General features: G+C 39.8%; 1 protein-coding gene across 1 annotated transcript in view; it reads left to right on the forward strand.

Annotated features, from left to right (window-relative positions):
• Window positions 1-8,769, forward strand: part of LOC149279392 (protein unc-13 homolog A-like) — a 42,178-nt gene extending 33,409 nt beyond the window's left edge. The window contains exons 34-39 of the mRNA XM_089501288.1: window positions 1,645-1,701; window positions 1,834-1,914; window positions 2,481-2,628; window positions 7,390-7,482; window positions 7,629-7,788; window positions 8,484-8,769. Coding sequence (XP_089357414.1) covers window positions 1,645-1,701; window positions 1,834-1,914; window positions 2,481-2,628; window positions 7,390-7,482; window positions 7,629-7,788; window positions 8,484-8,769 — 825 coding nt within the window. The remainder of the gene's footprint in view (window positions 1-1,644; window positions 1,702-1,833; window positions 1,915-2,480; window positions 2,629-7,389; window positions 7,483-7,628; window positions 7,789-8,483) is intronic.
• Window positions 8,770-23,430: the final 14,661 nt, after the last annotated feature.

Raw genomic sequence — 23,430 nt, forward strand, 5'->3', positions numbered from 1 at the left:
TATAGCTGGTCAGGTTGGCGGAACACTGCGAGAATGAGTGAAGCCTGCATTGTCCAGCCATGATAAACAAACCGTTTAATATTACTCTTTGCCGAGTGTTGCACATGATATAGCTTGCATGGCATTTCAGTTTTGTAAAACATGCTATAGTTTAGGATATTTCAAGCCTTTCTTGAGAAGTGGAGAACTTATCATGAAGCGTGCACTTGTCGAGTGAGGAGCTGTAGGTGTTTTGTTGTTAACTAGTGTTGTGTTGTTGAAGTGTTCATATAATATGCATATGGAATGTGCAGCTTTAATAAATATATATTAGACTTTGTGTGTGTGTGAGGGTTGCAAGTGCACAGCTAGTCAGTATGTAGTTTCTATGTGTATTTGTAGAGATGTATTTCACACCCACACACATATTTTAACCACACAATTCTCTCTCCAGAGCAGGGTGAAGCTGACGTACCATGCAGATGTAAGGACACTGTGTGTCTGTCTGTCTGTCTGTCTGCTCTTGCTCCTCTTACACTTCTCCTCCATGTCTAATGTGGCTCTTAGTTCTGCCGATTTCTAGCTGTGTCCACTTTATACAGTTAACATCGCCTGCTTCTGTCTTGCATTACAGAGACATGAGGATCATATGCTGCAGAGGTTCCACTGTCATATACAAAACGATATAGAACTATAGTTCAATTTTACCCTCATCGTCTCCACTATGCAATTTAAAGGGCCAACCCTAATGAGCTTGGCTACCTTAGCATAATGTATATTTAATTTGAGGAGAGTTCTTGAAAGCCACCTCATAAGTTGTACTGCAGTGCCAGCTCAGCCATTCTAGCAAGAGAAACTTACCAGGTTTGACCCTACATAATTGTAATGGAGTTGATGAGTTGTAACTACATCTCCTACTTGCTTACCTGGCAACTCCTAATGTGTTATTATTACTATCAATCGCAATTTATATAGTAAGTTTATATAATAATATTCTGCCCACAAGAGGTTATTATAAGCACATCTATTTAGGATGGATTAAGTGGATAAACCAAAAACCAAGTTGTTACCCTTCCCACAGTGTCTTGTCTGCTATCTATGTAAACGTCTCTCTTTCTCTGCTAATTATCACATACGGAATGATAGAGATTGGTTGTGGTCAATAAAAGTGGTTAAATAGAACATTTCATGGGGATAGGTTAGAGAGAAAAAAAGGTTGTAAGAAGCAACAAAAATGATATTCATAAATAAGAGCACTACTCAAAAGCAGTAAAAGTTTTGTAGATGGGAATGATTTAAATTGATGAAATATGTATGGTTTACCTCATAAGAAGCTCTGTGTGATGGTATTGTGTGCATTTGTGAAACAAAGGGGATTTGTTTTAATGAACAAAGGTTCAATTTTTAGTATTATGTATTAATTTATATAGCACTATCATATTCTGCAGTGCTATACAATGGTCTGAATTGGGAAAGATATAGGGATGTTATATAAACATTCAACATAGGACTAGGCTATGTAGACAAATGCAAATATTTAGATTTAATGGAGTATTCAGTGATTATGTCACATGCACTCTTGAGGACCTTTTTTAAAAAATGCTTTCCTTAATAAAATATGTTTATTTTATGTTTGATATCTCAATTGATAATTATTTCTTACAGGGGTCTCATCTTATTATGAATGCTGCAAACCAACTAGGACAGCTATCTAAGCTCAAGGTATGAGGGAATCGATCTATATTTCTGTGATATATATATATATATATATATATATATATATATATATATATATATATATATATATATATATAAAACCTGTGTGTTGAAAGCCCATATTTCAATTTGTTGTAGGATCACATGGTGAGGGAGGAAGCAAAAAGCCTAACTCCAAAACAATGTGCAGTGGTGGAGCTTGCACTGGACACAATTAAGGTAATTGTGTGTAACTCTATGTGTCATGGCTGTATCATGTTCTTAGTGTACTTGTAGCCTTCACTATATTTGTCAATGTCATATATTTTGTTCTGCAAACCATGTGTAACAGTCAGGCTTACAATTTTCATTGTTGGGATCCAAACCCAACAAAAACCTAGTGATATAGTGAGTCAAAATAAAAACTTATATTTGGCACACTGTTAAACCAGGTTCAATAAACTGGCCATTCTTGCCAACTACTCATATCCCCCAAACAAATCAGGGAAGCTAATTGAATGGGCCACGGAATGGATTAAGTCATAGGGGAAATGTCTCCTAAAACAATGGCTGCTTTTTATATTAGATAGCCATTGTTTATATGCGTGGCACTGAAAGTGAAAACATGCTGTTAATAGTTCAAATATGGCTTATAATCACTGACCCCTCTATATTTAATATCCCTATTGATTGAGTGTGCCGTTAATAGCATACACCATTGCTATGTTTATTGTCACTTAATGCGATACATATATGATGTACACATTGTGTATGATCTTGTTTCTTACATCTTCTTTTTTTCCTAGCAATATTTCCATGCTGGAGGTGTTGGTCTCAAAAAGACTTTTCTTGAGAAGAGTCCAGCTCTGCAGTCTCTTCGCTATGCACTCTCTCTTTACACACAGGCTACAGACACACTCATCCAAACCTTCGTCCAAACACAGTCTGCTCAGGGTGAGGTCATGTTATTGTCTCTTAACTCTACTTTAAATGTTAGGTCTGTAATAACAGTCGAGACTGCCGACAGGATGTAGCATGTATTTGTATGCCGTCCAATGAGGGTTGCGTTAGGTTAACTGAATTGGAGAAGCAATAAAAGATATTGCTTGCAAATCTTTGGAGAAGAGACAGGACATAGAACATACATTGGGAAGGCACGTACAAACCATATGAAACACGTGATCTTGCCAAGAAGACATGAATAGGGCAGAGTATGACAGAGCAAGAAAGAATTCCACAAGAATTAATAGAGTTACAATAATATAAAATAGTATAATTGTCAGAGCCAAGAGGACAGTTTCCAGGATATTTGGTGATCAGAGAAAAGTTTACATATTGCTGGATGTTATTTGGGACTTTTTAGATTTTAGGGTTTGAATCCTGAACTTGAAATTACCATTTTATAGTGTATTGAGGTTAGTCCAGTGATGATATTTGGGGGGGGGGGCAAAATTATGGTGAAATAATAGTAAAGCTGAAATCAATTTGATTTTTTTTGAAAGTAGACAAAGTTATATACTGCAAAACTAGGTAAGATTTATATATATTTTTCTGTCTTATTTCTACTTCCCTCTGCACTCCATTATTGCCATTAAAAGCAAAACGCTAATTTATATGTTATATTTTTCTTACATACATTATATTTTTACATATACTCGTTGAATACAGTTGTCATTTTTTTGTGTTCTTTTTTTCTCCAACTAAATATGTTATGACCAGCATAAAATATGCTGAATTTTAATAAATAAATATAATAAAAAAAATAATGTAATATATATAATTAAAATATATCTACAGTCATGGGAAAAAGAAAGTACACTCTGTTTGAATTCTATGGCTTTACATATCAGGACATAATAACAATCATATGTTCCTTAGCAGATCTAAAAATTAGGTAAATACAGCCTCAACTGAACAACAACACATGACATATTACACCGTGTCATGATTTATTCAATAAAAATGAAGCCATGTGCAAAAACTATGTACAACTTTACTGCTTCTATAGAAATTAAGATGCTAAGTATGTGCTGCTTATGAATTGAATGTGTCCTTGATTAATTGATCATCAGCAAGTGTGACCACCTCTATAAAAAGCTAAAGTTAGCGGTTAGCTGGTCTGGAGCATTCAGGTGTGTTTTAACACAATGCCAAGGAGGAGGATGACATCAGCAATGATCTTAGAGAAGCAATTGTTGCTGCCCATCAATCGGGGAAGGGTTATAAGGCCATTTCACAAAACAATTTAATGTCCATCATTCTACATTGAGGAAGATTATTCAAAAGTAGAAACATTTCCAGACAGTTGCCAATCTTCCCAGGAGTGGACATGCCAGCAAATGCACCCCAAGGTTAGACTGTGCAATGCTCAGAGAAATTGCAAAAAGCCCAGGAGTTACATCTCAGACTCTACAGGCCTTAGTTAGCATGTTAAATGTTAAAGTTCATGACAATACAATTAGAAAAGACTGAACAAGTATGGTGTGTTTCGAAGGGGTGCCAAGAGAAAGCCTCTTCGCTCTAAAAGGAACATGGCAGCATGGTTTGAATAGATGCATCTGAGGAGAGAGCTGTGCATAAACAAATGCCTGCAAACCTCAATGAACTGAAGCAACATTGTAAAGAAGAGCAAGCCAAAATTCCTTCACAACAGTGAGAGACTGAAGAAGTCATGAAGAAAATTGCTGCAGTTCTACTATTGACTCATAAGGTGTACTTAGTTTTTCCACACATGGCTTCTCCATTTTGGCTTTATTTTTGATGAATAAATCATGACACGTTGTAATATGTAATGTGGTGTTGCTCATCTGAGGTTATTTTTACCTCATTTTTAGACCTGCTAAGGAGCAGATGATTGTTATGTCCTGATACGTAAAACCATATAATTCAAAGAGGGTGTACTTTCCATTTTTTACATGACTGTATATATAGAGTAATCTATATTTTGTTTAATATAGCTGTTGTATTTTTAGAATAAGCTTGATTTCTAGTAATAAAAAAAGGAAAATCAAAGAAAAGATTTTTCAACCTTAATGCTTAATGTGTTACTGTTGGCATTACATTGTGAGTGGTATTATTTACTAATGTGTGTACATTACCAATGATTTATTTTGAAATCCAGGCCACCAGCCTTATAACTTATGATATAAGTATCCATATATGCTTTTACAAATTGAATACTATACATGTACATTGAAACACAATATGTATGCAGTTGCAACCTTCTTTGTCATCATACATGTTTATAGAGATTGTTATTCACGATCTTGTCTACTGTTTATGCATATTTATTTGGGTTAACATCACTATAACTGGCACATATTACGTACAGTGGCATTTTCAGAGTTAGGCGAATAAGACCTAGGCCTAAGGCACCAGGTCTAAGGGGGCAGTAGGGAAGGATCACCCTACTGTCCTTAAGAGAGGAGGAGCACCAGGATATGACATCATATCCCAGTGCAAAATAATAAGGGTGGTGACCGCATAGGTGAGTACAGCATGGAGACTGGGATGCTGACTGTAAATACACTGCAAAATATGTGGTTGTATCTCACAGGCAGCAGTGTGGTTAATTTTAACTGTCCTTACTTACCTGCTTGAGCCATAGCTGTTACTATACTGCACTGATGAGATCTCAGACTGAAACAGCTGTGTAGGCGGAATTCTCAGACTCATGTGGTTCTAGCTGTCCGAAACAGCAGGCATATTCAAATTGGGAGCACATGTCACCATGCATAAGTAATCAAATAGTGATATACCTTGTGCCCCTATATGCATACATTTCGGGATAACTGTATTTTATTTTTTCCTTCAACTTTCACATTGTTTCTTTCTCCAGCAAGTCATGCCTATATTTAAGCACCTTAGCCCATACAGTACTTTTCTTCTTTTTCTGTATTGTCATACATCTGAAGAACCAAAGATAGATAGTATTTTTGCAAGAACTTAGGTTTGCTACTTCATAAAAAATTATGGAAGGATAATTTCTCCTAATGATGTGGATTTGTGGTTTGTAGTAGAGGATAATGAGTAACAATCTTACAAAAGAGAAGGTTAACATGAGGTCTATAGGCACTAACAGATATTTAGTAACTGTTGAGTTGAATATGGAAAATTGGGTAAACATATCTACCATCAATGAAGGTCTTATTTTCATTTTCAACTAATAAACATGACCATATTTTATTCCCATAAAAGATGGTAACTGTAGGGATAGATGACGGCTACATCATGGTGGTTAGCTGAGTCTGTTTACTGCAGTTGATATTTTACATTTAAAGCCTCAGTCAGTTACAGTTACACAAAAGTGCAAGTTTCATTTGCTATATATTACAGTAACATAGCATATATTTCTACATGCTACATGTATTCAAACATATGTAAATCTGTATATTCCTCCTTTAGTATATTCCTGACAGCCTTCCTTATACATCTACCCTCTTTGTCTGTCTTTCCCTCTCCTTCCCTCTCAGTCCATGGTGGAAAAGGTATTAGGTTTACTCTTAGTGAAGAGATTTATCCAGAAAAGGGTATGTCATTAGAACAAAGGTTTCGGGGAGCATGACCTATTCTGTCAGACCTGGGGGCCTTTTACTCCTCCATTGCTCAGTCTGGCTACTCGGGAGTTAAGGGGGCAGCATGTTGAAACTCCAGTCCCACTTGGCAGTCAACACTTGAACTGGCATCTTGTGAATCATTTATTTGCAGATTGTGATAACAGGTTGTCTGGTATAATCGCCATAAAGTATGTTCAAATCTCCTCTTCGATTAAATATTTGGAATTATAAAGATCTCTTCCCAGTTATCACACATCTGGATAATGCAGGGTAGCAGCAGCAAAAGCAAACATGTGGCTTCAAAAAAGGGCCAGACAACCACATATCAACCACAACACGGCTCAGATATTTGATATGATTTGGAAATAAGTTAAGAAATTAATAAAAAATACTTTAACAAGCTGCTGATCACTGACTGAGTGGGATTGAAGCGTTAACACTTTTCTTACCAATAATGCATTGTGGGCACGCTATTTGGCTCCTTGGACTCATTAGATGGGGACAATGTAATATCCCCAGGACTCAGCAGGATTATTCTTGCCTGTGAAAAGCATGCATTGCATTATGATATCTGGATACATTTAAAAAAAAATTATCACCAGGTATGGCTGCTTATTTATGTTTTTATTAATCAAGCCTAGCTCAACGAGATTCCATAAGACAAACATTCTCAGTCCAGTTGTCTGTGAGAATTGGCTTGAGTCTCTTCTTCTGGTTAAAAAAAAAAGATCTGCCATATTACATTGATAATAGGGATCCATCAAGGGTGTCATTTAGGCACATCATACAGAAGTGCCTGATGGATCTGGAGAGACTTTGGCAACACAACATTTTAGAAGAATAAAATGGAGGGAGGAGAAATGAACTGCATGTTGCAAAGGGAGAGCATGCAGAGACTGCAGGGTTCTCAGAGCTTTCAACAAACATACCTTACGGTGACAACTATCATCCCCTTTTAAGTTGATTGACTGCTGGCAGGAGATTAAATATATATATATATATATCTATATATAGATATATAGATATATATTGGGCTGGTCTTCTTCATTAGTTCCAGTAGTGAAGTGTTGCTCAAACCCTGCCAGCAGTTAAACTCAGGACATTGGTTCTAATGTGGACTCTTGGATTTATGCTAGCTTTCTTATCTCTCTCTTACCAGGATCTGGCGTGGAGGATTCCGTGGGAGAGGTTTCTATACACGTAGAGCTCTTTACTCACCCAGGAACAGGGGAACACAAGGTCAGCGTTAAAGGTAAAGTAGATGTATTGTACAAAGAATCAGGGTAAATAGTATAAGGAAATATAAAATCTTACATGAAGACTTGGAAAACTTAAGGGAGACATCTTTCCAAACAGACAGTAACCTTTTTCACCTTTCTATTGCTTCTCGCACTTCAGTCGTAGCAGCCAATGACCTAAAGTGGCAGACCTCTGGAATTTTCCGTCCCTTTATTGAAGTAAACATGATAGGTCCAAATTTGAGTGACAAGAAGAGGAAATTCACTACAAAGTCCAAGAACAATAGCTGGGCCCCAAAATACAACGAGAGCTTCCAATTGTGAGTAACAAACAATGAGCAAAAGCAAGTCTACTCGATGTCTACCACATATATCACACTCATTTAATAGCTTCCATTCTAGTGACTATATTGCACATAATCTTAGCTATTAGAAATCAGATGTTTTATGTTACATTTACATCTGCTATCTTGTATAGTTTCAAGGACCTAGCTAACAATTTGCAAGTAGAACCCGGTCTGGAGATTCTGTTGCTGAGGACACAGGTTCTCCTACAGCCGGCTTTAGTTTTGCTTCAATTACTATACATTGCAATGATTGTTGAGCTACAGTAATTAAAGCACTTACTGTGAGCACTGCACTGCCATCAATGCTTCCCTGCATGATGGTCACACAACTTAAGGCTAGTTAGTTACCTCCTAAGTATCCCTCTGTCCCACATGGGCCAAATAGTTCTTATCTACCTTAAAAGTATGCGCATGCGTTCTTTGTCTGTGTGCTTTTCTGTATCTCACTTTCTTTTTTGTGCGATTCATTCTATGGAACTATGGAGGTTATTCACCAAAGGGAGTGTTGGCCTGCAGGTTTTCACAATATATAATGAAGGTCCAGTCGCAATGAGCTTCAGTAATCTAAACATCTGAACACAAAATCAAATTACTTAGAAATATGTTCTGACAATATAATATCCCCATATATATTAGATTGTGCAGTTATTCTTTTCTTTTCTCTGCAGCACACTGGGCAGCGAGCATGGTCCAGAGTGTTACGAACTACAGGTGTGTGTAAAAGACTATTGCTTTGCACGTGAAGACAGAACAGTGGGCACAGCGGTAATGCAACTGCGAGATCTGGCACAGAAAGGAAGCTGTGCATGCTGGCTTCCACTTGGCCGAGGCATTCACATGGATGATACCGGATTGACCATATTGAGGATCTTGTCCCAGCGTAACAATGATGAGGTGGCCAAAGAGTTTGTTAAACTCAAATCTGACACCCGCTCACCTGAGGAAGGCAGCTAGAGCAATTGGGTCCATTACCCCTTCTCTTTGGGAACTAGCGGATCCCTTCACTGCCTTGCACCCCAGGCCCAAACTGTAAATAATTTAGATATTAAAAAAAAAAAATATATCACACATTTAACCTGGTCACTGCCGGCAGTGCTCCCAAAGCAGACATAGCGTTCTGCCTGTTGCTCTACAATAATGGTGCCTTTCTGGCAGTGACAGGGTTAAGGTGTGCACAAACACACACACACACTAAGGGCTTTGTTCAAATGTGCCATTGTGTTAATGCTGTCCCTGCTGTACCACAAGATCAGAGTTGTTGAAGGAGGGAGTGTTATCCCTTGCTTGCATCACTCTGTGGGGGCTTAAGAGCACCCTAGCAGTGGGAAGATTAGCAATGTGAGAGACCATGTTCCCCTATAGAAGGGGTTTAATACCCCCTTTCCCCATCCCTGTGGCCTGTTAAAGTTGCCTGCACCCCACCCCTTCTCTGTATATAGGATCTCCCTGTACCAGTGTCTTATTCTGTGCAATGGTGCTGCATGGGTATTCATTTTCTATAAAAAAAAACAAAAAAAACACTCCAAACCTGGAAAACCGTGGTAGCCCTATTCAGCTCATGCCTGTCTTGCCTTGGATTGAAACATCATTGAAAAACCACCACTTTCACAGTGTAGCAAAAGAGGACACTGCCAGATGCCCATATGTTTAAGAAACCTGTCCTTCCCTAAAACTGCCCAATACATCCAGCACTGAAAGGGTTTAAACATAACCCTCATCTCCTCACCAGGGCAGCAAGGACAAATGACCATAGTTCCCCAACCACTGCACAAAGGGTTGAAGCCCCATTCCTTTTTTATATAAACAAAAAACAAAATGTGGCATGTGTTCCAGAAAAAGATGCAGCAAATGCCACCCCATCCTGATCAACCGCCTTTCATTTACAAGTTATTTCCTCCCCTCTTTGTTGCCCCTGGGTGCATGTGGAACAGTTTTGCACTAATTTGGACATTTTTGGTCTCTGTAAAAATATTTTATTATGACAGCCATTAAATAAAAATAAACACAGTGTGTTGGTGTTTTACACTCTATACTGTACCATATCTAAAAGAAAATAATGGTAAGTTGCAATCCTGGTGCTATTAGACTTGATGCAGATATGTCACATCACAATGTGCTTAGCAGAAGCATAGATGCTGACTGTACCATGTTACCAGAAAGAGCACATATTCCTTAAGCAACAACGGTGATGAATTAAAACGATTATTAAAAAAGTATTTCCTTAAGATTATAAGAATGTAATATCAATATTTTGATTATTGAACTGTTAGTCTCACGCTAAGCCTTTAAAGGGCATGAGACAATAATACAACTTGGCTTGCAGGAAAGCATATCTTTCTTTCTGCGCCCACATATTATACTCACCACCACTTAGCTCCAGTTCCGACTCAGTGAGGTTTCCCACATGAGAATGAAAAGTGCAATTCATTGGATGTGCTTTCCTGCGATTAATTGTAGACAATCAGTGGCACAAAAAGAAGACCACTGAGGAGTGTTGCACTGAAGCTATAGACTCCCAAAAGTGTTACTTTAAGTGTATTTTTTTACAGTGTACATGTATTTACAATATATTAATCAAAAGGGTAAGCAGCATCAGTTATAAAACATAAATAACAAAAATGCATAAATGCCAATTTGTTAAAGTAGAAAAAAAATAGTAATGAATTAGAAAATGACAAACTCAAAAAATGTTTAAATACGTTAACAAAAACATTTCATAAGGAAGGTGTTGTTCCATTGGAATCTGAAATTGATAAGTTGTTAGTAGGCATAACTGGTACTTCCCATGATAGGCTACCCAGAATGGGTGTGACCAAATGCCACCCCCAGTGGGGCTTCACCTGGAGTCTCCTGGTCAAACCCTGCACAGCCTCCCTGAAATGCATGTGCATTATGCATGTGTACTGCCACCTCCAACAGTTAGCAAGATTTTAGTCACTCTGCTGGCTGACTCCAGAGGTAGATTTGACTCCCAAATAAAGGGAGCGTGATGTGTGTTCCCACAGACCTCTGTTTAAGCACTCCTTTGCAATGTGTGCCTGAAATTGATGCTGAGCGCCTGGATATCATGTCATATAGAAGCTGCATTCACTGCAAGGGAACATATAAACACCCCACCATTCCCACCACAGGAATTAAGAAGACAGAAAAGGAGAGGAAGGAAGGTAAGACATTGGGAGAAAGGGGAGAGATAAAAAGTTGGGGAGAAATGGAGATATATGAAAAGGAGATATTGGGGGAAATCGGTAGATAAAGAGAAAAAGGGAAGGTAGTGAGAAAGGGGATAGATGGGCAGGAAGAGGAGAGGTAATGTGAACTGGCAGTGATTGGGAAAAAAGAGATAATTAGGTGAAGAGAGTGTTTTGAACATGTTTTAGGGCAAGTCTGTCTAAGGGCAAGTAAGCATGTGGCTGCAAAAGCAGGTGTAAGCCAGGTTGTTTGTGTATAAGTTAATGTGTTACTGCACCAGTCCAGGTCGGAAGGGCCTTTTCTAATCTATTTTGAACCAGAAAAAGGAGATAGGTACGTATCAGGGGGCACATTCAGTCACCTGACCCTGTGGTGTAAAAGAGGCTGCAAGAGTGGTAAGAGGTAAGCAGGGGTGGGGTGCATGTGTGAGCATGGATGTGCAATTGTGTATGTGTGAGCATGGATGTGCAATTGTGCATGTGAGAGCATGGATGTGTAGGTGTTTGTGAGTAAACATGGATGTGTAAGTGGGGTGAGATGGAGTGTGTCAGGACTCGGGCCAGCAGGTTGGGTAGAAGCCCAATTGCAGGGGATATCTGAGGCTCTGTCTGTACTCCAAGATGCATATTGACAAACAGGTAAGTACAGACAAGAGATAACAGTCTCACACCAGGCTGAAATAGATTGCATTGATGAAAGCTGGCTCTTTAGGAACAGGACTGGTATATACAGTGGAATAAAGCATAAACAGAACACAGTTAATCGTAACACATGGACTGGAAAGTCTTGCTGGACAAGCCTGGAACTGGAGACCCACTGGCAGTGCACACGGCAGAAAGCCCACTGTCAGGGCACACGGTAGGAAGCCCACTGGCAGGGCACACAGCAGGAAGCCCACTGGCAGGGCACACGGCTTGGAAGCCCTCAGGCAGGGCACACGGCTTGGAAGCCCTCAGGCAGGGCACACGGCTTGGAAGCCCTCAGGCAGGGCACACAGCTTAGAAGCCCTCAGGCAGGGCACACGGCTTAGACTGCCCTATAAGAAAAAAGTTGTATTAGTAAATATGAATTCACATGTAAACATTTTTTTATATTTAATAAAACCGATGATTGAGAAAAATGCATTTTTTGTTTTTATTTCCTTTTTTGCCAACCTGCCCCCCAGTTATGCACATCTGCCCCACGGCTTGCTACTCTGCCCCCCCCATATACCACTGCCTCCCTGATATACCACTCTGCTCGCCCAGATATACCTTATACCCCCTATATGCCGTATATGGCTTATACCCCCTATTTGCCGTATACCCCCTATTTACCACTCTACCCCCTAGATATACCTCCCCCCCCCTTTTTGCCACTCGGCCCCCCTGATATGCCTTATACCCCCCTATATGCCACCCCTCGACTTACAGATTTCCTGGTGTCCAGACAACCTCCGCTGCTACCGGACACTTCTGCCAGGGCATCTATGACTGAGCACTGGAAGGTTAGGTCATGCTGGTGTCCGGTAGCAGCGGAGGTTGTCTGTGCACATCGTGCAGACGTTCACCGGCTGCCAGAGAGGAGGAGCCAGGTCTCCTGGAGCGCTGCGGGAGATCCTCCTCTCTGGCAGCCAATGAACGTCTGCGCGATGCGCGTAGACAACCTCTACTGCTGCTAGCCGGTACTTGTGGTGATAGCACTGTTAGGCTCAGTATATACATGTATATATATTGATGGGAGTTATAATGTACTGTCATCAGGCTCAGTATATGTTGATGGGAGTTATGCTGTACCACCCTCAAAGTCAAAATGGGAATAAATCATCGGGTTTAGGGATATTTTTACTGGTTTTTTTTGGTTAACTCTGCAGTTCTAATATCATGAATATCCTTGTCATTTATTTTTCTACTTTCCTCAAGATTATCTCTTTATAGATACAGTGGGGGGTGCTATTTTCTGGTTTTGCCTCTGACGCAAACAAGGCTAGCTACAGCTTTGCCCCTCTCGCTCAACTGCTTCTTTAAAGTCAGAGCGACAGATGTCACTGACACATTTAGTGTAACACTATTTGGGTGTCAAAGGTATCACTGGATACCTGTTGGGCCCAAAATGGCACTGACAAGCTGTTTGGGGACAAAGCTGTCACTGTGGGAAGTGAGTGACATGTTACATGGTGAAGTCAGGGGCCAAAAGAGGTGGAATAGAAAATCGTTTGAGGGGTTATGTTTGTTAAGGGGAGGCCCTGGGTCAGAGGCTTTGGTGTAATGTAAAGAAGGTCTACTTCACAGGGGAGGGAAGTAGATACATTGGACAGATGTGGTGGAGGCTAATACAGTGAGGGAATTTAAACATGCATGAGGTAGACATGAAGCTATCCACACTATGGGACCAGACCAAAGAATGATAGGGGTTTGAATCCCTTACATCAGAAAAAATGGGCAGACTAGATGGACCAAATGGTTCTAATCTGCGGTCAAAGTCTATGTCTCTATGTTTCTATGTTATTGTAAGATTATTTGCAATTTAAGACAAATGGTTATATTGATAGTTATATTAATTTGCATTGATTAAATATAGCAAGTTATTTTTACAGTATGACATAACTGTAACATTATCAACCTGGTTAATATTATACAGATGAATCAGTTTATTTAAATAAAAATAAAAAAAATAAACATTATAGAGCCAGTTAACAACATAAGAGTAAATTCTCTCCAAACAGAGAGTTTTGTGCTGTCGTCCAAAATGCTAACATCAGTAAATTGATCTTAGTGGCAGACAGAAAACACATTCTACATTGTTGAACCCCCCAACCTAGGTCTCTGCTTTGCTTAGACCCATAACATCTCTGAAATAAAGACACTGGACGCCTTTTGTAGGGCTTGTGGACAGAACTTTATTAACACCATTTTACATAACCATTCACCAAGCCGGCCGTATAACAAACATTACTACATCTCGTGAGCAACCCGTCAGCTGTTGAGCGCTAAGCTCACCCATTGGGCACGCCTCTAAAAGCCTGCTATGGGCAAACATTCCAATGTTCTCCGTAATCCCCACTAGCCAGGGGACCAGACCGCAGTTGTGACATCTCAAATAATGACCAACATTCACATTAGAGGTAACCAGAAAAGGCTTCAATAACATTGATATGAGCAGACCTATACAGTACACACAACAATAACCAACAACCCAAGGCAGGGCGAGCAGGAGGGAATGTCTGACAGCTTGGTGATGTCAAAGGGAAAAGAGGTTTGAGTTACCCCTCACCCTCAATTTAACCCCTATAGCTTCAACATTGTTGAAGCTACCCATCAATGGAAGTCCCACTTACTGCAGCCTCTACTCTCATCCAAAAACAAACTCAACCGTCTTCTACTGGAACTTCAAATGGGATCAGGTTCTTTGCTCAGATAAAAACAAAAATAGAGCTTTTTGGCAATAAACACCAGAGGTGGGTTTGGCACACACAGAGGTAGCCATGTGGAAAAGTACCTCATGCCCACGGTTATATATGGTAAGGGCTAATGTTTTGGGGCTGTTTTTCTGTCAGAGGACCAGGACATTTTGTTAGGATACACAGCATCATGAACTCTATCAGACCTGACTGACTCTGCCAGAAAGCTTAAAATGGGTCATGGTTGGATCTTCCAGCAGGCCAATGATCTAAAACATACATCAAAATTAACACAAACATGGTTTACTGACCACAAAATACTGTGGCCATCCCAGTCCCCTGACTTGAAAACCTGTGAGGTGAACTAAAGATGAGAGTCCACCTGCGTCAACCTTGAAATTTGAAGGAGATATTTTGTATGGAGGAATGGTCTCAGATCCCTTGCCATGTATTCCCCAACCTCAACCTCATTGTAGGAGAAGATGTTATTTTGGCAAAGGGAGGTAGCACAAAGTTTTGACTAAAAGGATGCCAAAAATTGTGCCACACATATATCTAACATTTTTTTATATATAAACCTGTATTGTGTTTGCAATTGTTTAATAATCATGAGAGCAGAGCACTTTTGTGTATGTTAATGAAGAAAAGATCAAAGGATTAAACAATAAAGACAATTGTTTACAGCATTCTTTGCCATATTTACCAAGGGTGCCAATATTAATAAAAGACTTAACGAACATTCTCAGAAATGTATAAGACATCAGATGTAAATCTACATGTTATCCTGACCAGGATATAAATGACCCCACGTACAATGTCTATTACACATAAAAAGGAGACCACACATGGGTACTGGGTTTGTGTTAACTAAAACCCATTACTCCAAAGAGCCAGGTGTAAAATTCCTTCTGACAGTTGTGCAGGTCTGATCTACAATTACTGGAAATATTTGGTTGAGTTTATTGCTGCCAAAAGAGGGTCAATTATACCCTGTACTGTGAGTGTCTACACAGTATGTTCAATAAAGACATGAAAACATACAACTTGGTTCTATTGGATGAAGCAGACAATGTTTGTCTATTGTTTTGACTTAGTGATCAGATTTAAAAAAAAATCAAATTTAATGAGCAATATATGCAGAAACCCAGGTCATTCCAAATCATTCACAGACTTAATCATGTAACCGCACTACATGGACAGCATCAATATCTGTTTGGGGTGTTTAAGTATGGATAGTTTAGCAAGTAGCTAACAGATATGGTTGATGGAATCAACTGCCCTTTGGCCTATAATGATGTATTTTCTCGAGTAGTTCATGAAACTATGTGCCTTCTTGCTTTCTGAATCATAGGCATTTCAAACAGTGTGCTTTAACTATCTGAAGATTGAAGCTTGAAAAAACTTTCTCCCTGTCCAAAATGTATCATATGTACTTTTAGTAGAACAAGGAATTCCATCTGTAAGGTGGAAATGCATATACCAACTCCAAGTCCCACAGAGGTGTCAGTGTATTCACTGTTTAAGGTCAGTCTCTGTATGGGGGAAAAAGGACCCAATAGCTCTGAAATTGTTGCAAAGACATGTTACTTGAATGTACATTCTGAACGCTACTCACCCAGGAAATCTGCTTGTATATTGTCTTTTACATATACATGAATCACAATTAGAGTCGTGTGTATTTATTCCCACACCTGCTTTCAGATAAGTGGAGCTTCTTAAGTCTCTTTGTGAGCAAATTTTCAGAGCTCTCCAAACATATCTGTAATGAAGATGTCCCATGACTTGGCATCTATTGTTGATAACATGAGTTCTAAATATTTACCTATACCAATGCAGTTCTCTTAATAGCTGCCAAATATGTATTGTCAGCTATATGTATTTTTTTCTGCAACTGGGGGTCTGTGACGGGGTCCTAGCTACAAGTTTATATTATCATCCCTTACTAAGACAAATGCAGAGTCTTTGTAGGGCACATTTATTTACAAAAGAGTCCAAAGATAAATTAGGAGAACTTTACAATGCTAGGTTGAAAATGTATAATAGTTCCAATGAACTGGATTAGACAAACAAGCTAAGAAAGCACACAGGCTATAATAATCAGAGTTAAGGATGCAATGATCAGTATAATTGTTCTCCAAACCAGCAAAATAGTATCAACACAATAAATGAAAGTAAATCTGCACATCTAGTTTACTCTTAAATCGTTAATAGTTCAATGTGTATTCACATAGTGATACAGGAAACCAATACAAATGACATATCTGTGTATACAATACTGTGTGAAAAAAATGTAAAGTAAGAAAGATTTCAAAAATAGACATATAAATAATTTCATTTTATCATTTAACAAAATAACAAAACGCATACTCAACAAAGTGAACAGAAGCAGAATCTAAAACAAATCAATATTTGGTGTGACCACCCATTCTTTGCCTTCAAAACAGCATCTAGGCATATAATGAGGTGTATGATTAAACAATTGCCAAACAAGTGCTAGTGATCATTAATTAATGTAGGTTGAAACATGTCCATTAACTGAAACAGAAACAGTTTTGTAGGAGGAATAAAACAGGTTGAGGAACAGCCAAACTTACTAACATGTCAGAAGTCATGCACCATGGCAAAACTAAGCACAGCAACAAGATACAAGGTATACTGCATTGGCAAAGTCTCTTCGACACAGGCAGACAAGGGTTTCCATGTGTTCCTTCCAGGAACTTTTGAAGAAGCACAAAGAAACAGGCAATGTTGAAGACCATAGACACAGTAGTCAGCCAAAGAAACTTAGAGTAGCAGATGGAAGACACGTGCTTACTTACCTTCGCAATCGCCAGATGTCCATACATATATATACACTGCTCCAGAAATTAAAGGGAACACTAAGATTACACATCCTAGATCTGAATGAATGAACTAATTGTATGACATACTTTCGTCTTTATATAGTTGAATGTGCTGACAACAAAACCACACAAAAATTCTCAATGGAAATCAAATTTATCAACCCATGGAGGTCTTGATATGGAGTCACACTCAAAATCAAAATGGAAAACCACACTACAGGCTGATCCAACTTTGACGATATGTCCTTAAAACAAGTCACAATGAGGCTCAGTAGTGTGTGTGTGGCCTCCACGTGCCCGTATGACCTCCCTACAACGCCTGGGCATGCTCCTGATGAGGTTGCGGATGGTCTCCTGAGGGATGTCCTCCCAGACCTGGACTAAAGCATCCAACTCCTGGAGAGTCTGTGGTGCAACGTGGCGTTGGTGGATGGAGTGAGACATGATGTCCCAGATGTGCTCAATAAGATTCAGGTCTGGGGAACGGGCGGGCCAGTCCATTGCATCAATGCCTTCCTCTTGCAGGAACTGCTGACACACTCCAGCCACATGAGGTCTAGCATTGTCTTGCATTAGGAGGAACCCAGGGCCAATCGCACCAGCATATGGTCTCACAAGGGGTCTGAGGATCTCATCTCGGTACCTAATGGCAATCAGGCTACCTCTGGCAAGCACATGGAGGGCTGTGCAGCCCCCCAAAGAAATGCCACCCCACACCATTACTGACCCACCGCCAAACCCGTCATGCTGGAGGATGGTGCAGGCAGCAGAACGTTCTCCATGGCGTCTCCAGACTCCATGTCACGTCTGTCACATGTGCTCAGTGTGAACCTGCTTTCATCTGTGAAGAGCATAGGGCGCCAGTGGCGAATATGCCAATCCTGGTGTTCTCTGGCAAATGCCAAACATCCTACACGGTGTTGGGCTGTTTGTGACCATTGAGTGGACACATGCACATTTGTGGCCTGCTGGAGGTCATTTTGCAGGGCTCTGGCAGTGCTCCTCCTGCTCCTCCTTGCACAAAGGCGGAGGTAGCGGTCCTGCTGCTGGGTTGTTGCCCTCCTACAGCCTCCTCCACGTCTCCTGATGTACTGGCCTTTCTCCTGATGTACTGGCCTTTCTCCTGGTAGCGCCTCCATGCTCTAGACACTACGCTGACAGACACAGCAAACCTTCTTGCCACAGCTCGCATTGATGGGCCATCCTGGATGAGCTGCACTACCTGAGCCACTTGTGTGGGTTGTAGACATGGGCGTAGGAACCCCTAAAAATCTGAGGGGGACAGCATTTTCCCCCATCAGATCCCCACTTTTCTGCAGTGGGCCACTTCATCAGAATTGTATATGTGCACGGGCCGGACTCATTTTTCACTGTGAGAAAATATGGCCTTTAATAAAATATGCAGATTAAAATAAAGTAAATGACACAAAACCTTTACTTTTCCTCTCACTGATTTATGGGCCTAGAAAGTTTTGTGGCTACAAATTCAGGACTCAGGATAATTAAAAATGAAATAGTTCTATTTATTCTAGGGATGCACTAAAATGAAAATTCTGCACCAAAATGAAAATTCTGGACCAAAACATTCACGGTTCACTTAGCCAAAACCCCACCTTTAAAAATAATAAACTCACATTTTTAATAAAAGTAGGTAACACACCACAATTGGACCAAAAAAATTAGCAATATGACTTGCCATGATAGGAGTGTGATTGCTAACAGCAATCACACTCCTATCATACCCAGGCAGCCAGTACATGCTGGTACAGGGTGGCTGTAAGTGATGTGCAGACCCCATATTGCTGGCAGCATCAATACACAAGGGGGGCAGCTAGCTAGGTTTCAGCATGTACTGGCTGACTTGGCATGATAGGAGTGTGATTGCCAACAGCAATCACAGTCCCATCATGCCTAGGTTCCAGCACTTACACATACAACCAGTAAATGCTGGAACCTAGGCATAATGGGACTGTGATTGCTGTTAGCAATCACACTCCTATTATGCCAAGTCAGCCAGTACATGCTGGTACAGGGTGGCTGTAAGTGATGTGCAGACCCCATACTGCTGGCAGCATCAATACACAAGGGGGGCAGCTATCTAGGTTTCAGAAACACATATACATACATCCCGCCCGCCCCCGCTTACCTCTCACCGTTCTTGCAGCCTCTGTTTCACAGTGGGGTCACTTACGGTCCAGGTCGGATGAGCCCTTTCGAAACTATTTTGAACCGGTACGAGAGACAGTTACAAAGGGGTCGCACCGGGCCACCTAGTTATGCCAGTCAGGCTGACTAAAATAGTACTGTGTGTGTGTGTATATATATATATATATATATATACATGTCCTGATGAAAGTCTGAAATAAACAAGACTGAAACGTTGACTTGAAAACCGAAGTTGTTTGTGTGGTTATTTGGAAAGTCCCTGGAGTGCCGGTAACTATTTTTGGACTTTATATTATTTACTGCTACAGCTATTTGGCACCGGGCATAAACTTGGCATTTGGAGTGCAATTGTTAATTTTGGACTTATATATATATATATATATATATTCATTATATGGACAAAAGTATTGGGACACCCGACCATTACAGCAACAGGAACTTCTACGATATCACATTCTACATACATAGACATTTAATAAGTATTTGGTCCCCCTTTGCAGCTATAACAGCTTTTATTCTTCTTTACACTCTTCTTGGAAGGCTTTCCACAAGACTTTAGAGTGTTTCTATGGTAATGTTTGCCCATTCATTCAGTGGAGCATTTGTGAGATCAGGCACCGACGTTGGACGAGAAGGCCTGGCATGCAATCTCAATTCCAGTTAATCTCAAAGGTGTTTGATGGGCGTAAAGTCAGGGCTCTGTGCGGACCAGTCAAGTTCCTCCAAACCAAACACATCCGTCACATCTTTGTGTACTAGGGCACAGTCATGCTGGAATAGAAAAGGGTTCTCCCAAAACTGTTCCCACAAAGTTGTAAGCATAGCATTTTCCAAAATGTCTTGGTATATCCCCTTTAGCAAAAACTGGAATGGAGTTTGTGAGACAGACCCTCTCATCCAACATCAGTGCCTGACCTCACAATTGCTGTACTGGATGAGTGGGCAAAAATTCCCACAGAAACACTCCAAAATCCTGTTGAAAGCCTTCCAAGAAAATGAAAGCTTCTCTCTTTCTATTTTCTGGTCTGGAGAAGAAAGAAAGAGCATCACAGTTGCAGGTGAGGATTCCCATTTGCCTTGACGGTACGAAAGGGAGACACTCAACTTACTGTGAAAACCCACAAAGACCTTCCACCCATAGAAGGCCATAACTGGGGACAAACAAGCATCACTACACCATCATTCGCTGACACCTTGAGAACATGGACTGCTCTCCTGGAACACAAGGAGTGACCAAGATCGGTTGCCTCCCCCTCAGGAAACCCAGGCCCACTTTTCTTAACGGGGAGTCCTCCATAACGTAGACTGTGAGTCCTACCATGTTCCTGTTATTTTCTGCATATAACCTTACCACCTTTTTGTTATGGGTTTTCCATGTAGGCTGCAGTAAACTGACCCCTACCAGCTTACATTACATTAATTCTATAAAATATACTGCCTCAGGATGAGCTCACATTCTTGGTCTATTTTTATACTTATTATAACTATTTATAGACTCACCCATTTCTTATATGGGAGACCATCTACGAAAGCACACAATACAAGCTCTACCTTGAAACATGGTGTCCATATACATGAGTTTTTGTACACACATGCTGCAAACGATTTTGCCCATGACGTTCATGGAAGACTTTATCACACTGTATATTTTACTGCCATGTTTGGTGTATCAGTGCCCCTAGAATATCTCCCACACCTATGTACTGTGCTACCGTTACCCGTAGCTTACCTTCGCGGGCAGTGGGTCTGATACACAGTCCCCCGCTGCTCACAGACACTGTGGTCAGTGTCACAGAAGCCGCTGTGCCATGGGCTCCTGGAGGAGACAGAGTACCAGCCTCCTTCTTACAGACTATGGGCCCTGGTACAGAGTGCCACGTTCCCCATAGTACAAGAGACTCTAAAGACTGTGGAGCTCAGACACAGATTTTGGGTTTCTGCATTTTGGGGGTTTATGTGTGGTGTTACTCTCCATTGGGCCAGGACTTGCAGGACAGAGACGTCTATGGCCAGTATGTGTACCTGGATCTGATATCCAGCAGGTTTCAAACCTAGATATCTGGGGGTGTGGTAGGCAGCAAACTCCCTGTGGCAGATGAGGGACTGTGACATGTGACATAATTAAACATAGCTTTTCCTCAAATTATTTTGTCTTTCTGAGACCATCTTCTGGATTGACTGGGAAATCAAAATCCATTAATCAATCTCACTTTGATGACAAAGGTGGTTTACAGGCAAACACAGTTTATCTGTACAAGAATACCAAGGAATTACTACTATCACACCTAGAGGATAAGACAATATAATACATCGGTTAATAAAAAAAAAAAAATACAAAAAACAGCAAGTGTGCAGGGCTATATATTCACATTCCTGGAAAAAGTTAATATAGTAATTTAAAAACTATTGATCTGTGTAGTAAAGCATTTAAACATGTGATATACCCACTTAAGGTCAATTCTAATTTCTACATTTCAGTATGTTTATAAAATATTGTCTGTACACAGCACAAACACCCTTCTTTCTAATAAAGGCAGTCATTGCCACTACTCATTCTTGTCATGCTCTTGGCATTTAGAATGAAAAGAAAATTGAGGACATGAAAATGTCATGCAGGTTTTGCACCCTATATTAGTAAACTTTTCTGATATACATAGCTTTAAAAGCTCACTCACTCACTCACCTAAAACTGAATACCAAGACTATACGACTGAGTATGGATTTGCTAAAAATTACTTTAGGACGAAGGCCATGGTGACCAGTTACCAATGCAGCTGCCTCATTTCACCTTTCCACTAAGACTATAGTTGTCACAGGAGCAGAAGATTCAGTATCTGTAAATGACGGACAAGTCCAAACTTGCAAAATGATCCAGTACAACATATTACAAGGCTCTGTGTTTGTGAGTTTTAAACGTCATTGTGTTTTTACCAAACCCAATTGTATTTCTTGTGAAATTTACCAATTATGTTAGTAACACACATTCAATAACATCACTTGTAATCACTTGCGCCTGAAACGCAAAACATTTTGTAAATTTATTTTATTTAAAGAAATCTTCAACAATACAAAAAATAAAACTCTTTGTACAGTATATCCCAGACCGGGGTTTTTGTAAATAGGCTATTTAAATATATATGTACCTATATACAATGTAATAGTAATGCATATTACTTAATGTTAGGGCAAACACACTATAGAGAGAAAAAAAAAAGTTACAATTCAAGGTGGGGAGAAATAACTTGTACCCTTCTGTCATTTGATTCAAATATTTTTTTTTCCAAAATGATTTCTCCTTCATAAATACAGCGCAACAAAATTGGTCCAATTTGGAGATGGTTAATATGGCTTTATACAAATGAACCAGGCCACCTTTGTTTATCTACATTTTAAAAACTATGTGAGATCATGAAAAGTGGTCTGCAAAAATAAGATCCCGTCCGCAAGAGACATCCCAAATTTATATAACACATCTTCAGATTACATATAAACAAAAATTCCTTAGTACAACCTGCAATATACCCACTGCTTAAAATGTAATTATGACTCTGAAGTGTACTTTTATTTAAAAGTTATTGTTTGCACAGCAGATTGTTCAATAAGGAATAAGTGGCATTGAGAAAGATCTGTTTATAATTGGTAACCTACCTTATAACCACACTATTGCAAGTACCATATACCTAGGAGGGGTCCATGTTATTTTGTTAATAGAAAGCATTTATCCACATCTTATTCGGATAACCTTCCTCTACATTTTAAATAGGCATCAAATTCCGTAACATTCTTTGCAGAAAGACCATCGCCACTTCTATATATTTGTTCAAGCCCTGTATATGTATGTGTTTTTGTTCATATTTGCGAGACAAACACTTTTGCTTTTACTTCACCTTGCCTACAGCTCTCACGGAGACTTATGCTGTGCGGCTATATTTAAAGGCATATTAGGGTTAGGTTAAAAGTCTGAAAGAAAAGAAAAGAAAAAAAACGAGAAAAAATAAAGTTTAACCATCAACACAAATCCCCTAGCTTTTTCTATTT

This window comes from Sceloporus occidentalis, unplaced genomic scaffold, assembly GCF_023333645.1.
Source record: "Sceloporus occidentalis isolate IW3139 unplaced genomic scaffold, rSceOcc1.0.p SCAF_169, whole genome shotgun sequence".
NCBI lineage: Eukaryota > Metazoa > Chordata > Lepidosauria > Squamata > Phrynosomatidae > Sceloporus > Sceloporus occidentalis.